This window comes from Calonectris borealis, chromosome 14 (genome assembly GCF_964195595.1).
Source record: "Calonectris borealis chromosome 14, bCalBor7.hap1.2, whole genome shotgun sequence".
Lineage (NCBI taxonomy): Eukaryota > Metazoa > Chordata > Aves > Procellariiformes > Procellariidae > Calonectris > Calonectris borealis.
The window spans coordinates 743,928-761,951 of NC_134325.1; the positions used below are offsets into that span (position 1 = coordinate 743,928).

The 18,024-nt window shown below is 42.8% G+C and overlaps 1 protein-coding gene across 2 annotated transcripts in view; it reads right to left on the reverse strand.

Annotated features, from left to right (window-relative positions):
* The window catches only part of LRP5 (LDL receptor related protein 5), a 238,361-nt gene that overhangs the window by 111,215 nt on the left and 109,122 nt on the right, over positions 1 to 18,024 (reverse strand). For both annotated transcript variants that reach the window (XM_075162881.1, XM_075162880.1), the window contains one exon: positions 2 to 199. In XM_075162881.1, the coding sequence (XP_075018982.1) occupies positions 2 to 199 (198 nt within the window). The remainder of the gene's footprint in view (position 1; positions 200 to 18,024) is intronic.

Here is an 18,024-nt window from a genome sequence, read left to right on the forward strand (position 1 = left end):
CCTAAAGGAACCATCCAGATTTGCCCTATGAATGAAACTCAGTTTTGCATCAGCCCAGTAAAGTTTCTGCTCATCAAGATCTATCGTGAGTCCATTTGGCCAATAAATATCTGAATCGACAATTATTTTTCGCGTGCTGCTGTCCATTCCTGCCCGTTCTATTCTGGGTGTTTCACCCCAGTCAGTCCAATACATGTATCTGAAAAAGAAAGCAGAGATGCACACAAATTAAATCACAATACACACTGGTTAGCTTTAGGAACAGAAGGGACAGCAACTCTTTGCAAAGCCCCTAGGTGTATATACATAGAGTGGTGTATATGCACAAATGTATATTGCCAAAACTTTAACATACTTGCTAACTTCTTAACAGTTCCAGAGGGTGCAAAGGAAGTCCTTCATGAGAGCATCTCTCACCAGCATTGCCTCTGCATATTGTATTACCTTTCTCTGTCAATGTTGGGCAGCACCTGATTGTCACAAGCATTTACAACCGAGTATCACCCTTGTGTGGACAGTTATTACAAGTTAATATCCTAAATCACATTCTGAAGCAACTAATTACCTATCCAGGCAATAACCGTAGCTGAACTTCCTTTTGCAAGTCTGTACACAGAAAAGAATAAAATCAAGTGCCCTGAAATTCGTATCTGTCAATAAATAAATCATGAATCTGTGCAGACTTAGAATGACATTAGATTAAATTTTGGGGTGCTTTTTTTCCTCTCCCGTCCATGTCCCAGTTTCCCTGTCACTCCACCTATGGGCAACTTAAGTAGCCTGAATTGAGACATTAACAACACTTACGAATTGGAAAGGACCAGATCAAAACGTGGCAAATCACACATCTGCATGAAAAGTTGAGACTGTACAGTTAGGAGAGAAATTGTCTGATCAGAAGAGGACAGGCAGTTCCCAGCTGGCAAACATTACCCGGCGTAATATATCCAGGTTGCAAATTCGGCATGCCAGGGGTGCAAACACAACACAGCCAACCCCTTGCACAGCTACCTCAGGCCAGTCAGAGAAAGGATATTGCTTTCCCAGTGCCAATACAGCCATTTCTGGCATGGTCTGCTTCAGGAAGCCTTTGACCTGAGCGAGCCCTCAAACAAAATTAGGTGTCTGTGCACTGGACTCTCCAGCACTCCAGGTTCATCGCGCTATATTAGATGAACAGCAGTGCCGGATGGGCACCAGCTGGGTAACTGCACTGAGCTACACCTAAGCTAAGTCCTGCAAACACTGGAGAAAAGCATGGTGAAGAGGCATCTATTCCGTCTTGCAGAGCCCGTGCTTAGCCAGACTTTTCATAACCTGGATTATCCCAGACCCTCAGATCCCCTGAAGACGACAGCACTGGCCAGGCACCACAAAGGAAGTAAACAAACGTGCATTGTGAACACACTCGGAGGAAAAAAGCTTCATGGTTTCTTTTATGAAAGAGAATGCCGTCCACTTTGGGAACGAAGGGGGGACTACATTTGTAATTGCTGTCATGTTCCTCAGCAGGATTTCTCCCCTTCGCAAGAAAAGATGCTCCTGTAAACTGCAGCAGCTCTGTAGCTGCTTCATGTGCAGCTGGGGCCATCATTTCAGCCAAGCAGGACAGGCAGCTCTACAGTTATTCCCAGCGTATCCCTCACAACTCACTTAGGCTTAAAATGCTCTGATCTCCATGTACATACTGCACCCCGGTTCAGCTGTACCTCCAGTTCCAGCACCGTCACAGCACCTATTTAGTCCATTCTGATCATAGCAGCATATATCATCGTTAGCATGTTTATCCCACTGAAGAGGCGAATATAGATAAAAATATAGATAGACAGACAGAGAGACAGACAGAAATGACTCACTTGTATCACAATACACATACACTTGAACGTGGGAGGGTAAAACAAGGAGTTTTCTAATTGAAATGCTAAAGCTTCCACGCAGATGAGTCCTCAGGCTTCTGAGACAGCTCACCTCAGCGCGGCTGCAGCGGACTCGTGTCCCCAAGTGCCTTCCCCAAAACACCTCAGGTCCAGCAGCCAGGATGGACTGACTGCTCCTGAAGAAGTGACAGCAGTAGCTGAGCTGCCCCAGTTCACAGGACAAGCTACGAATGTAAATTGCCACTCATTTTGGTTTTCCTTAACAAGTCAGGCTGTAATTTGTGGCAGCTCAAACTGTGTGGGGAAGCAGCTATTGACAAACAAGGGAAGCCAGAGAAAAGCAGACATAAAAGAAAGTGTCTGTGCAGCCAGCTGGTGAATCAGACTGTGAAACTGATCCGGCCAAACACTCATTTTTGGTCAGGTCAAATCAGTTCTCTGACCGGGCTTACCTGCACTAGCTGAAGTATTCAAAGGACACCTTGAGCCACCTCTACAGGAATGAAGATGGACAAAAGACGGACTGTTGAATTAAGAAAAACCCGGCTATTAAAGGTGACTTTGGGCTATATGGCTATGACCGTCCCACACTTATTCATATATAGAAATGTATAAATGAAGACTAAAAAGGAGCTTAGACCAAAATCAGAAATCCCATGACAGTTATTTAAAAGCAAAACCAAAGGAGACAAAACTAGCTAAGTCCAATTATGTTAACCTTAAAAGCAGGTTAACATAAAAAACATCCCCCAAACTACCCTTGAGCAAAATTCCTCTCCTCAAGACTCTCATTGAAATTGCAGCCTGCCCTGAAGCTCAATCCATTCAGATGAAGAAAAGGAAAAAAGTCTGTAAGCCAAAGGGCCCTCATGGCTTTTCCATATTAAAGGAGCTCCAGCTCAAGAGCCTCTCCCCCCCCCCCCCCAAACCCTGTTGCCTAATTTCATAGGTGATGTGTGTTTATCCTTGGCCACACAGAGCCTGCCTGACAAACACAGTACTTTCAACTTCACACATTAATTTGCCACAGGAAAATTACATCCCTATGTTTTAGCTCATTAACAGGTATCAAACTCAATCCTCATCAATGCCTGTGCCATTCAAAGGTCTAAAACTACACAGTATTAGCAAAGCAACTGTACTGCAAAGGAAGGCTAGCAGGATGAGGATGCATTTAGACAACATGTAGAACAATCTGAATGCAGGCAGCGTTCTTTCAAAGCACTTCTCTCCCAGTTGGACTTTTTTAACGCAACATATAAAAGATTATTATTACCCTGTCACCACCTCGTCCTGATTGTAGGCCGTCTCTGCAATCCTGTAAATATCATAAAGCTGACCTTCTTGGTGAACTTTTCAGAATATATCGAGTCTCTGCAGTAATCAAGCACCTACTGAAGTAATGGTTTTGTTCCCCCCACGTGCTACGAAGCACCCCCGTGGTCCATCACAGGAAAGCATGCCAAGCAATCGAATGGCAAAAGCAATTCTTGTCTCCATTTAACCTCCTCCCCTTTTCCAACAGGTTTCCACCATTTCGGCAGGCAGCAGGTGCTCAACTGCGATGAATTACAGGAAATCAGCTCTGGTTTGGGGATCTCTTAACACATCAAGACCCTGCACCTGGAGTTTGGATATCACTGTAAGAAGAGATCAGCTGTTCCTGCAGCAGGAGTGAGACTCTCTGGTCTACGTAAGCCTATTTAAAACCATGCCGCTGCCAAATGGAGCGGTCTCTTCCCTGGTTCCTACCCCTGGTGCCGACATTAGCACCCCACAAGAAAAAAAAACAAAAAACTTTCAGTTACCTTAGGCAAATGATCAGTCTGACCAATGGTCCCACGGCAGTGGTGCTTAAACAGAAGGAACAAATAAAGGCAGTGGCCACACAGCTGAAGCCACCTATGAAACCTCCCCAGAGAAAGAGGCATTACCCTCCAACTCCCCCCAGATAAGTCACTCACAAATTAGGGCCTTGGACTCTACAGTTGGCTGGGGCAGGCCTCTTCACCCCTCTTCTCCCACTGTAACATCCAGGCTGTTCTGACATTTTTTGGCCAACACAAGGCACAACACAGCACTGGACATCAGACTCTAATAGACCATAAAATGTCATGTTTTAAATGCATGCCTGTGTGAGATTTTCAAGAATGCACGAAGCGTCAACCTTTTTTTACCCTCCTCCATTTTGAGTGACAAAGCTAGTTCAAACCAAATTAAGTACAAACAGCGTCCTGGCTGAGACGCCCTACATTGAGATTCAGCTGAAGACAGAACTTTTTTGGGCAAGTTATAAATCCTAGAGAAAAAAATAATCCACGGTTATTACGGAAAGAATGACACAAGCTTAGCTAAAGCAGCACTGCAAACTTAACTGGAACAGTAACACCACAAGATAAAAATTTCTGGGGCAGGGGGAAAGAGGCTCCCTTGATGTGAAGAGTTATCAAGAGAAAGCCAAAGGCTTTATACCTACCCTTGAAATAACCCATGGATTTCTTTAAGAAAATGAGTCTTCTGTCAAAACTACTGAAATCTATTTGCATTAGTTGGGTTCGTCAGAGAAAAAGCCATACTGGAAAAACAGTGGAGAAATTAAGTATTTTAGTAATGTCCAGTAGTAGCAATTACGTCTTACACTTTGCATCTTCCAAATGCCCCCGGGACACAGGATGAATTCTTACACAGATATTTTTGGTTGGGGCTTTATGGGTGGGGTGAGAACATGGCAAAAAGCTCGAAGTGGCTTCTCAGAGAAAAAATCAGTCTGTGCACAGTAACAGCGGGGTAAAAAACTGGCTGGACGGCCGAGCCCAGAGAGTTGTGGTGAAGGGAGTTCAATCCAGTTGGCGGCCGGTCACGAGCGGTGTTCCCCAGGGCTCAGTACTGGGGCCGGTCCTGTTCAATGTCTTTATCAACGATCTGGACGAGGGGATCGAGTGCTCCCTCAGTCAGTTTGCAGGTGACACCACGCTGGGCGGGAGCGTTGATCTGCTGGAGGGTGGGAAGGCTCTGCAGAGGGACCTGGACAGGCTGGATCGATGGGCCGAGGCCAATGTATGAGGTTCAACAAGGCCAAGTGCCGGGTCCTGCACTTGGGCCACAACAACCCCAGGCAACGCTGCAGGCTTGGGGAAGAGCGGCTGGAAAGTGCCCGGAGGAAAAGAACCTGGGGGTGCTGGTCGACAGCGGCTGAACATGAGCCGGCAGTGTGCCCAGGTGGCCAAGAAGGCCAACGGCATCCTGGCCTGTATCAGAACTGGTGTGGCCAGCAGGAGCAGGGAGGTGACCATGCCCCTGTACTGGGCACTGGTGAGGCCGCACCTCGAATCCTGTGTTCAGTTCTGGGCCCCTCACGACAAGAAGGACATGGAGGTGCTGGAGCGTGTCCAGAGAAGGGCAACGAAGCTGGTGAAGGGCCTGGAGCACAAGTCTGATGGGGAGCGGCTGAGGGAGCTGGGGTTGTTCAGCCTGGAGAAGAGGAGGCTGAGGGGAGACCTCATCGTGCTCTACAACTACCTGAAAGGAGGTTGTAGCGAGGTGGGGGTTGGTCTCTTCTCCCAAGTAACAGCGATAGGACGAGAGGAAATGGCCTCAAGTTGCGCCAGGGGAGGTTTAGATTGGACATTAGGAGAAATTTCTTTACTGACAGAGTGGTCAGGCCTTGGACCAGGCTGCCCAGGGCAGTGGTGGAGTCCCCATCCCTGGAGGTATTTAAAAGACGTGTAGATGAGGCCCTTAGGGACATGGTGTAGTGGGCATGGGGGTGTTGGGTTGACGGTTGGACTCGATGATCTTAGAGGTCTTTTCCAACCTTAATGATTCTGTGATTCTATGATTCTATATGTGAGGAACTGATTTAAATCAACCTGATTTAAATTAACCTTAATTAATAGAGTTTAAACCTGTTAAGATTACCTAATTCAGGAGCCCAGAGGGAACTGACACATTATTTCTTTTTTTTTTTTTAAACATGCTCAATAGTCCACATTTCTTATTGACCTCCACAAAAACCAAGCACTTTGAAACAGTCTAGACATCATCAATGTTTCTGGGACAGCTGACGTTTCAGGATTGATTTTTTTGTTTCTCAAATATAACCTTTTTTGCTGGTGTCCAGTACATTAACAATCCCTATCGTTTTTATTTCACTGTAAAAAAATTGGATATTTAGCCCGGGTAAGGTTTAGGAAAATTCAGTAGAATATGCAAAGAATCGCAGTCCAGTACTACCTGTGCTATTAAATACTCCCTGTTTTGGAAGCCTGTTGAAAGATATAAACTGAATAATAATGAAGAGCCTAACGCACGTATTTGGGTAGTTTTTTGTTTAGTTGATTCTGTTGGTAGTGGTGGTGTTTTTAAGTGTAAATTACACAGTTTTAAATATCCCTGGGCCAGAGCATACCATAACAACTGTAAGGAGCTAAAAATATCAAAACCAGTATTTGGTATCTTAGTACACATTAGATCAATCACGCTTTTGGGAGTGAGATTTGGCATCCCAGGAGTTTTGTATCCCACCTGGACTGCAACAGGTCAATAAAAGTGTAACAGCACTGAGGCTATAAAGGAAAATGAAAACATCAATTCCTAAAGAGCTAATAAAAAAAAAAGAAAAAGCCATTGTGAGCAAAATTCACTGCTAAGCAGCTATCACAAATCAATACTCTTAAAAGCAGGACAATCAAACAGCACTAGAGAAGCACTGAACAAAAAGCAGCCCTGGGACAAACTCTTGGGTTACTTTATTCAGTTCTTCAGAGAAGCTTAAGTGTCTTCTCCCTTACTGGGTTTTAACCTTTAACTCCAAATTTTCAAGGCAAAAAGGAAGGGTGGGCAGGGGGGAGAAGAGATTAACATCTAATAATAATTTCACAACAATTGCACCAATTCTGTCCCTAAACTGAATTGCACTTTGCTACCCCAAAGGAACCAGCAGGAACAAAGCAGAGCAAAAGCCAAAGTTTCACCAGGGAGAAGATGTAAATGCATACTTCTTTCTGAACACACAACCACTAACAGTCCATCCAGTCCATCACCCCGTAGTCAGAAGTACTGGACTCAAAAGAGTTCGTAAAATCCAATTACTGCTCTATTAGCTGCAAGCTTCGCTACCAAGCTTTCTAGTCAGAAGGCAATTAAACAAACGCAGTTCAACTGCAGTCAGCAAGTCACTGGGTTCTGGCACATACTTAATTACCACATTGAATCAGGGCTTAAATGGTGCTTCAGTACTATCAGAAGAATGGAACTGAAAGCCACCTTGCAAAAATAAACAGATTTTAAAGTTGGTAAACTGCACCCCAGCGGTCTTTTTTTTTTTTCCTGCTTAACTCATTTTAAAATTCCAGGTGCAGGAGCAAAAACAGGATGAAGTCCATATTTCCCCTCAGTTTTAAAGCTGCAGGTCATTTCTTATTTCCTGGCGCTTCATCTCTCTTGTCATCAATTTTGCAAAAATTAGAAATCACAGCCATGCCCTCAAAGAGCAGCTGATCAGCCATCTGAGCTGGAAGGTATCACGGACATAATAAAAAAAAGCCAGCACTGCCCAAACGGTTTTTCCACCTCCCGAAATGCAGTATGGTTGCCAAACCTTACATAACCTGCTTACACAAAAGGGGCCAGTTGTACAGATGATATAAATCAGCACAAACTTCTCCAAATTCAACAATGTTCTCCAACTTATGCAAGCCCAGGGCACAAAACAGGAGTTTACAGGAAATTGCTATGAAGTTTAGATTCCTGCACATTTCAAACTTACTTCCCCCATCCCACCTTTAAAGTTAGAAAAGCTCAACTGCGAAATTAAATAGCAACAATTGCTTACAGAAGGGAAAAGAATGGCTATCTGGCATAGCATTAAGCTACAAATTACTGCAATTACCTCTTTTTTTTTTTTTTCAAGCACTGAACTTTGAGACCCGGATGTTCTTGACAAAAAACATTACGTCAAACCCAAATATATGCCACAGCAGGTAACCATCACAACTAATCACACTGTATTCAAAGACATGTATTTAAAGCAAAGCAAACAAACCCCCCGAGAACCACCCCGCTCTACCACAGTTTTCCTACAATGTCTTTTATTCTGACAGGTTTATTCTTTTAAAATATATATATTACATACATATATGGTATACTATTTGGAAACTGAGAACAAAGAGGAAAAACATAATTGCCTGTCAACCGATGGATACTCAAATATTATAGCAATGAAGTGCTTGCGAGGAAAGAGCACATCTTTCCCTGCTCACCCAGATGGAAAGGAGTAAGACACCCTTCTGCTTTCTCAAAGGTGAACAAGCATGCATTCAATACAGCTTCAACAGCCTGTTAAAAAGTCAGGTTACATGACACCGTGAAGCTGAAGAATCCTTGGAGAGAGGGACTCAAGAAGATTTCCAAACACGTTAAGCTACAGAAGGAGGGCAGTAGTAAGGAGATACTTGCAACACTACTCAGAGGTGTTAGGAAGAGAATTTTCAACTTGGAATGGAATATTACTGCAAATACCTCTGATACGTTGAGAAAAAAAACCTGCACTGGTAGGATTTCCTGGGGGAAAAAAAGGAGTTGCACATGCTTCGTGTTATGCACTTTCCCCTCTAAAAGAATGTCCAGCACATTTGTATGCAAAAACTACAGAAAACAGAAAAACAACTATAAGAAGATAAAATCAGCCCTCATAACTGCTCCTCATGGACACTAGATAAGGGACAAGAGACAACACAATATAACTTTTTCTTCCCAGACATTTCTGAGGAGAGATGAAGAAATATTATATATAAAGCAATTATTTCATATTGAAAGCACTTCACAAGCTGTCAACTCAGCATTATACCACCACTCTAAGGTGGTCAGGGAAGTCGCAGAAAACAAGGTAGGGAAAGGACTTCATGAGGTCACAAGCCCTGCACCAAAAAGGCTGCTTTTTCACAGAATCATTGAATTCCTGAGATTGGAAGGGACCTCTGGAGATTGTCTATTGCACCCCGGCACTCAAAGCAGGGTCAATCAGAGCAGGTTACCCAGGACCTCGTTCAGTCAGATTCTGAGTATCTCTAAGGTTGGAGACTCCACAACCTCTCTGGGCAACCTGTTCCAGTGATTCATCACCCTCTCAGTAGAGAAGTATTTTCTTTCATTTAAGTGGAGCTTCCTCCATTTCAGTTTGTGCCTGTTGCCTCTAGTCCTTTCACTGGTTACCACTGAGAAGAATCTGGCTCCATTGCCTTTACTCCTTCACATATTTATACACCTTGATAAGATCCCCTGAGCCTTCTCTTTTCCAGGGTAAACAATCCCAACTCAATCAGCCTTGCCTTCTATGGTGGATGCTCCAATCCCTTAGTCATCTTTGTGGCCCTTTGTTAGGCTCACACACCAGCATGTCCACATCTCTCTCGTGCTGAGGAACCTAGAGCTGGACACAGCACTCCAGGGGTGGCCTCACCAGCACCAAGTAGAAGGGAAGGCTCACCTCCCTCGATCTGCTGGCAACACTCCTTCTAATGAAGCCCAGGATGCTGTTGGCTTTCTCTGCAGCAAGGGCACATTGCTGGCTCATATTCAGTTCACTGACCCCAGTGACCCCTCCTCTTCTTTCAAAAAATACGATTTATTTTAGGAAAGGAAAAAATACAGTCAACCCATTTTAAGACACAGTGCAGCAACTCAAAAGTCAGGGGATCCTCCTATCAAAAGGTGCAGAATGAACTGTTGAACTCTCTCCATCAGCTTGTGAGATACCTCCCACCCTCTGCTATTTACAGGTAGACCCAGTCATGACTTAATCTCTGATTTAACTACCTCTACCTAAAGTTAAGCCTAGATTTCTTCCTCTCTCAACAAGGAACATTGGATTAAAGCGTGTCAGGACAGTCCAAGAAATTATGTCTACACATTGTACTGACTTAATGGAGGACAGAGCTCGAGCAAACATATTGAACAACAGTAAGTCAATTGTGCGAGTAAGGTGGTGGCTGCTCTCTTACCCACAGATCTCACAGCTGCCCTTAAACATTTAGCTCAAGCTAATGCATTTTACCTATTTCAGTGTTCTGATGCAATTTAACTCAATGTTTGGGAAAACAGTACACTCAAACGACAGCCAATAATTTGTCAAGGCACGCAATCTAAGCATGTTCATTTGCACACTTATAATTTTAAACACAATTTAACAAACAAAACCCTGTTTAAGTACACATTCAACAGGCTATGTGGAAAAATCCTTACTTCAGCTTATACTATTGCTTAATTTTACATGAAAAAATTAGAAACGTGTTTTGAGTTAAACCAAAGCCACCCATTCATGACAAACAGAATGGTGCCAGTCCAGCCAGACCAACACATCGTATATGCCATGATTTCCATGCTGCCTCTCTGCAGCTATGAACTGTGCACCCCTCAAGTCCTCTAATCAAAGAGAATCCCAGCTTCCACCATCTCTTTGGTCCCAGAGCCAAAGCTACAAGACCAAAGCTACATTCCTGACTTCACCTGAGAAACCAATGCAACACACCCTGGCACGGAGACAACCAAAGCCATCTCGTTGTTCCTTCTGTTCCCTTAAGAAATGGTGCAGAAATTAAAAAGATAAGAATACCATGATTCCCAAACTACTTAAGAAGACTAAATGTGTACAGGGAAAAGAAGCCTCAGTCTCCAGGACTCAGGATAGGAGGAATCACAGAACTTGCAGCAAAAAGAGTGCTAACAGGGGGGTGAGTTCAATGGGGTTATTAAGGAAGTCTATACATTTCCACCTCTTCCCCATGCAATTCCAGCCAGGATGGGGGGGAAAAAAAAAAAAAATCACTTTTTTCTGCCATCTCTGAACAGGCAGCTCTGCTCTCAAATGAATCAAATGGTCTTTGAACAATTTATGCCCTTCAGTCATATCTATGAGCAGAAAAAGGGAGAAATAAGCAAAAGCGACCGATGAAACATTTATGGAGAGGCTGTCACTATCAAGGGCATCCATCTGAAAATTAGAGTAAGTAACAATTCCCACAAGAACTTCAAGTTTCTCATGCATGAGACTATTTGCAGCTATTTGGCCACACGACATATCAAAAGCTTTCCAACTCCCAGAAATTAGGTACTATACCAAGGTACTGGATATGACTCGTAACCAATTTTATGGTTGATTACTTTTCTTACATTCGAAGAAAACAACTGTACTACTCATATATTCATCCTCATTACACTGTTTCAAATAATGAACCAAAAGCTTCAAAATAATTTTATACTTGAAATTAATTACTTAATAGAGACACACAGGATATAAACTAATCTCTACCTTTCAAGGCAGCAATAATCACGTTTCACTCAAAACTGGGGCATCTTCTGCATTTTAACTGAGTAGCCATGAGTGAAAGTAAGAGTTGCTAAAAAGCATAATCTTTACCCATACCATGTTTGATGTTTTTCCTCTCCAGTATTTGCAACAGTCGCAAGTTTTTACTCAGTATTCCCCCTCCTCTCAACTATTCCAAAGGAGAGAAAATCAGGTGATACACTGTTAAAAACATTTCACCATTCACAGTCATGTAAATCAAAATACTCAAAGCCTCATTCTACTGCAGCTCATACAGATCAGGCTTCTGCGTACAGGTCCCAACGGTTGCAATACAGAAAGCCAACATGCTTAACCTTAAGTACACGACATGCTGTTGTGTGGGACCAAGGTCCTGGTGAATCAGCAGTAAACACCACTGCAGTTTTATTTAAGTGCTGCTATAAACACAGTTGTGAGTTATGTAAGAACAGCTATAGGTCTGGTTCATGGTTTTGCTGTGACACTGCGGAAACGCCGGACTAACGGCTAGGCATGTCTGAGGCTTTTAATTTTAGACTCTGAACTGAAAGCTTTCTAATCGTGATAGCTGTCCCTTCTAAATCCATTTTTTAATATCCCACTTGTCGTATTTAGTCATCCAACCCTTTCCTTCCTTCAGTGCCAAATACACCTTAGGTCAATGACAGTCATCGCTTGTAGATTTTGGCTAACTTGCCAGTGACAGTCGTTGCTGGCAGATTTTGGCTAATTTCCCATAAGCAACCTGAAGCCATGGTTAGGCTGGGCTATGGCACACACTTCCCTAACGCTCTTCAGAACCTGCTTAGACTTATTTTAACCTCTAAACTAATGGCCATTCTGCAGAATGTCAAAACTGATGATTAATAGCTTTATCCTTTGTACTCAATTTTTTTTATTGCTGTTTTCTAATTGCATCTTATTTCCTGCCCCCAAAGCTTCTGCTGTTCCAAAAGGGGAAGACTGCTCCATAAATGAAGTTTGCTTCTGCACTAGTCCGCTGGCATGGCACTGCCACTGCCCAACAGACCCACACCACATCCTGAAAGACATTTTAAGAACTAAAATGAGGGACGAAATGTAGAAAGAGGTTTGCAGCTTTCCTTCAGCCAGTCAAACTGATTCAAAGGTCCTTGCTCTCCTCCTCCACGAACATCATATCTACAAACCCCAGCAGAGTTAGCATGCCAGCTCGGGTATGGCCAATTCAACAACCTCAGCGGCTACACTAAGTGAAGACTGCTGCTATACATACACAAAAAAAACCACGAGACAGCATGGTTTTTTTGGAGGCAATCAATTTTTATTTTTCTTTAAAATAACCTTTTCACAGCTCTTTGTGCTTCAGCAAACAGAAGGGGCAGAAACTTCTCAAGCAGTAGTCTGCTGAATAAGCCAAACAATAGGAAATACAGCCTAAACTTGAACAGTAAGCTTGCTCCAGAAGGTATCGCAGCAGCCATCACACAACTAGGAACAAATTCAAGATTTATATTAATGTTTAGATGTTTCTAATACATTGTAGGCTTTAATAATGTGAACTAACTACTTCATTAGCACTTAGCAGTGAAAATCAGATATGAGGATTATGCTACAGCTTCTCAGAATCAGAGCCCTGTGTTGCAGGTTAAAGGTAGCAAGCCTTGAGATTTAGATTTAGAGGTCCTAGATTTAATGACCCTTGTCAACACACATTCTAGGCTGTTCAGATCTAAGACCTTCCTACAGGACTGAGAATTAACTCATTTGTTTTGGCTATGCGCTCACACATTCTTTTGAAAATTTCTTTTCAAGAAACTAGAGTTTGCTTGCCTCGACACACGACAAGGACTTGCTTCTGAAATGCATTCCTGCTTCTTCACACAATGTTCATGATATTTGGAGTCTTCTCACTGCGTTGCACAGAATTTGAGCTATCTCTTTAGTTCGGCTTGAGTAAAATCTTTACATACACTAACTCAAGTTTTGTTAGAAGCTGCTGTCCTGAAAACACAGAAATACTTACACAAAAGCTGTGAACTCAAAACACCAACACTACTGAATCTCCCATCAGCGGTCCATCTAGCAAGAATGTATGTCAGTGCCAATGTTCTCCAAAACAGTGCCAAGAATTTTAGCCTAAGGTCTTCCATTAAATACACTCAGCTCCACATAACCTACACCAGGTCTGGGATCTGGATGTTCAGAACAAAATGTCAGTGACTTTGCAGAAAGATGTTTTGTACTCTCCTCTATCTACTTAGTTTATCCTTAATTTCAGGGAAGCAGAATAATTGATTTATCACATATTCTGCCTCCTTTGATTCCTAGAATATACAGTGGATCCAGCAAGAAAGCTTTAAGGTGTATGGGAAAGAATGCCATGTTACATATCAAGCAGCTGCCTGTTAATCATGATACTGTCTCAGAGCATCAGAAAATCCTCTACAATTAATCATTTTCACTAGCTCTGGGAAGAGTAGAGATCCACAGATGATCTGCAACAGTCTCTCACAGCTTGCCTTGAAAAAAAGAAATTTTAGAAATGCTCTGAATGATTGTTGGGGGAGATGACAAGGGAATCTCTCTTTCAAGTTATAATCTTCAGATAAGCATTGCCTTTAAAGAAGGGAGATAGGTTGAATGTGGAAACGATGAAGCTCTCTTTAAAAATGTCATTATGCCAAAAACATCCAACTTACTATTTAGCTAGCCCACCAAAACATCCAAAAAATCATACTTTTGAATGTCAGCTGGAAATCACAGAAAAATAGGCTTCAAAAGGAATCTCTAGAAGTCAACTAGTCCATCTCCCACGCCCTAAGGCTTGGTCATTACACCTATAACATTCCTGAGAGATGATCCCTCTATATTCAATACGTTATCCTCTATTCTCTTGAACTAGTCTACGTCTTGAAGAATCGCACTCAAAATGGAATGAAACCTAATTATCAGGCAAACGCCCCACTGGGCATAACATCCCATTGCAAACACCACAACATGAAATGGAATCCTCCATCCATTTCTGCAGAACAGCCTTACTAAAGCTAAAAGAGAAAAGAAGATGTCACCAATCTGCACAAGGACATGTTCAGGTTGAGGTTCAACAAGGCCAAGTGCCGGGTCCTGCACTTCGGCCACAACAACCCCAGGCAACACTACCGGCTTGGGGAAGAGTGGCTGGAAAGTGCCCGGAGGAAAAGGACCTGGGGGTACTGGTTGACAGCCGGCTGAACATGAGCTGGCAGTGTGCCCAGGTGGCCAAGAAGGCCAACGGCATCCTGGCCTGTATCAGAAATAGTGTGGCCAGCAGGAATAGGGAGGTGATCGTGCCCCTGTACTCGGCACTGGTGAGGCCGCACCTCGAATACTGTGTTCAGTTTTGGGCCCCTCACTACAAGAAGGACATGGAGGTGCTGGAGCGCGTCCAGAGGAGGGCAACGAAGCTGGTGAAGGGCCTGGAGCACAAGTCTTATGAGGAGCGGCTGAGGGAACTGGGGTTGTTCAGCCTGGAGAAGAGGAGGCTGAGGGGAGACCTCATCGCGCTCTACAACTACCTGAAAGGAGGGTGTAGCGAGGTGGGGGTTGGTCTCTTCTCCCAAGTAACAGCGATAGGACGAGAGGAAATGGCCTCAAGTTGCACCAAGGGAGGTTTAGATTGAACATTAGGAAAAATTTCTTTACTGAAAGAGTGGTCAGGCCTTGGACCAGGCTGCCCAGGGAAGTGGTGGAGTCACCATCCCCGGAGGTATTTAAAAGACGTGTAGATGAGGCCCTTAGGGACATGGTGTAGTGGGCATGGTGGTGTTGGGTTGACGGTTGGACACGATGATCTTAGAGGTCTTTTCCAACCTGTATGATTCTATGATTCTATGATTCTATGATTCTATGTTATTTTGTCAACAGAAGGAAATCAGATTTGCTTGACACAGAGCATTCTTGACAAACCCAGGTTTGGGTACCACTAGTATCGGCTAAGCATTTACAAACTGCTTATTTGTCTCATTTTTCTTCTGGAAACGGAAGTTGACTGGCCTATACCTAATGAAGTTTTCTTCCTCATTTTCTAAGCTTCCCCCCACTTCCCTAGAAGAAACTGCTAAAAGGTCAAAATCACATCTATGGAAATTCTTCCAGACTGCAAGCAAATGTCTAGCAACTTTAAGACTGCACCAACCGGTTTTAAGAATTCTAGTCTAAACTTCATCAGATTTCATGATCCAGGAAAAAACCCACAAACTTACTCAAATGCTCTAATCTGTTCTCTTCTATTTTAGCACAAATTCTTACTCTTCTGTCAGTTGTAATAACTGCATTAGCCACCTGATCACAAAAGCTTATTAACAAAAAGACAAATGAAAAGGTACTAAACGGTTCTTTTTTCCTACTGTTATCCACTTCTCTTCCCCAGAAAATACCAGTAAACAAGGAACAACTGGTTCTGGGGGAGCTCAAACCCAGAGCCTGCTGTGTCTAAATCAAATGTAATGACCACTACTTCACAGATGCACCTATGAAATATTTCAGAACTATCATGTGAAATGAAGAGGTTGTAAAAGCAAATTAAATTTGAATGTTTTATTCTACAAATATACACGATGTATGATTTTTTGGTTTATTAAGTTTACTATATTAGATAGCTATTTGGGCAAACCTGTCTTTAATTCAATAGGACCCTTGTTCAATACTGGATTTTGTCACTTTTACCCTAGCAGAGCAGCTCTATAGAGGTTGATTTTAATAGACCATAGTGGGGATGAATTGATTAATTATAAAGGATACATGTATCTTCATAATGCATTTTCACAGACCATTTATTTATGTTGCTGTGTTGCACTGGATTAATACATGAATCAACAGGCTAACAATTGTTAGAAATGTCTGCCACAAGTTAAAATAGAGGTATTTCATCTAAAGCTGCTGTTCCCAATGGGAAAAAAAACCCCAAACAACCTGTAGACTGAACTAATGTTCAGGACAGCAGCACTGGCAACCCAAGGAATTGATCTGAGCAGAAGTCAGAAGAACTGTCATTCTCTCCTCATCCCAAGCAATTTTGTTGATCAATACCAGAAAGTCTCAAGGCGAACAGCTCACATGCAGACATCTACATTTTTGGCAAATGAATCTTGTTTCTTACATTAGCCCTCTCCACAGTAACTGTTCATACTTGCACACCTTTCCTGGAGAAGTAAATGCAAGATACTTAGAAGTAGAGAAGTCCTCCAGGAAGGAAAGAACAGGCTACCACAGACCTACGGAAAGGCAAAACCAAGGTAAGATACCCAACATACACCAAAACGGTGTCTTCTGTTGTTACACTTACTGGATTTTGTGTATGTTTAAGAAATGCTGCACATCTGTTCTGCACAGAGTATTGCTGCAAAGAACTGCCTTTCAAAGTCACACAAAATAAACCGTGCCTGCATCCCTCCTTCTTCCAAACACAAACAAGGATTAGATTTGCAGAAGCACTGCAACTTCACCATCACCACTGATTATTTTAAAAAAGCTCTCCTTTTGACCTGCACCAACAATACTTTCTCTCCCAATTGTTCTAATCCAGTTTTCATTAAAAATAATAATTTCCCATTTCCTGTAGTATAGGAGCAATATACTACCAGAAATCCCCAGTTAATCCCCTCAGTTTTTCAAAACAGGAGAGTCAAAAAGGACATAATGTCGCATGAAATGTATTGCAATGACCAATATTTAAGCTACCTTAAAGAAAATAGTCAAAAGGCAAGGAACTGCATCCACTTATGAGATGTCAACCTGGCATTGGTATTTCATGGAAAGCACCATTCTGCTCTCTCTGATCTACCTCATTATAGAATACTCAATTTAACATCATACCCTCTTTAAATTATACTACTGAACTCTAGATCTAAAGTTAGTCTTCAGCGTTAATTAATTCTGCATAGACTACTTGCTGTCAGGATACACACAGGATTCCTGGTAATTTATTTAAAATACTTCTGTACAGCAATTTGCTATGAGAAGAATTCCTTTCACCTAAAGGCATCTGTAGAACAGTCAGGTTTAGGAAGACAAGGTCCTATCTGGAAAAGTCCTTTGGTCCAACAAAGTCACTCCACTTTCCCTTTTACTGATTATGGCTGTACCTTTCCACCAGGTATCTGAAGGATACAGGCAGCTCCAGCATTTGACGTGTCAACAAAACCAAGGATTTTGTTTCTTTGGGTAGACACAGTTTTTTGTACATCCTTAACATATTAATCATAAATGTACCCATAACTCCTCAAATTCATCTGGGAAGCCTTTTGCAGGAACCACTGCAAAAACAACCTGACAAAAGTTCCAGCCTGTAGCGTGGCAGTTGCCGACGTGGCAATCTTAAGTTGCCCTCTGTTGCTTAGTTTCAATTTTCACTTCTCACGCACCTGAAGAAGGCGATTTCTCAAGAGACTGTCCGTCTCCCAGTGCAGGATACACTACAAACTACTTCATATTTGTGGTTTATCCTAAGCCCTTGTACTAACTCAGCATCCCTTTGCAAAGAGGCCAGACTCAGTGAAAATGTCAGTTGATGCCAGATTTTCTCACAGATGAGAACCCCACCTACACATATTGTACAGAAGAGGAAGACAAAGCGATCTCTGAGAAAGAGTTGTGAAAACGGCAGCAGATTAGTGGCAAACCACCTCACCTGTGCGGATTTGTGCGCACAAGAGAAGCGCACCTCACTTCTCTTTTCCCTTTATCCTGGGGGTCCACCCAGCACAGCAGATCTTCAGACATCGCTGCAATGAATACGGGGCCCAAACTGCACATCAGGACTATTTGTGCAGAGGGGTAGCAAATGGCACACGTGAAACGGTG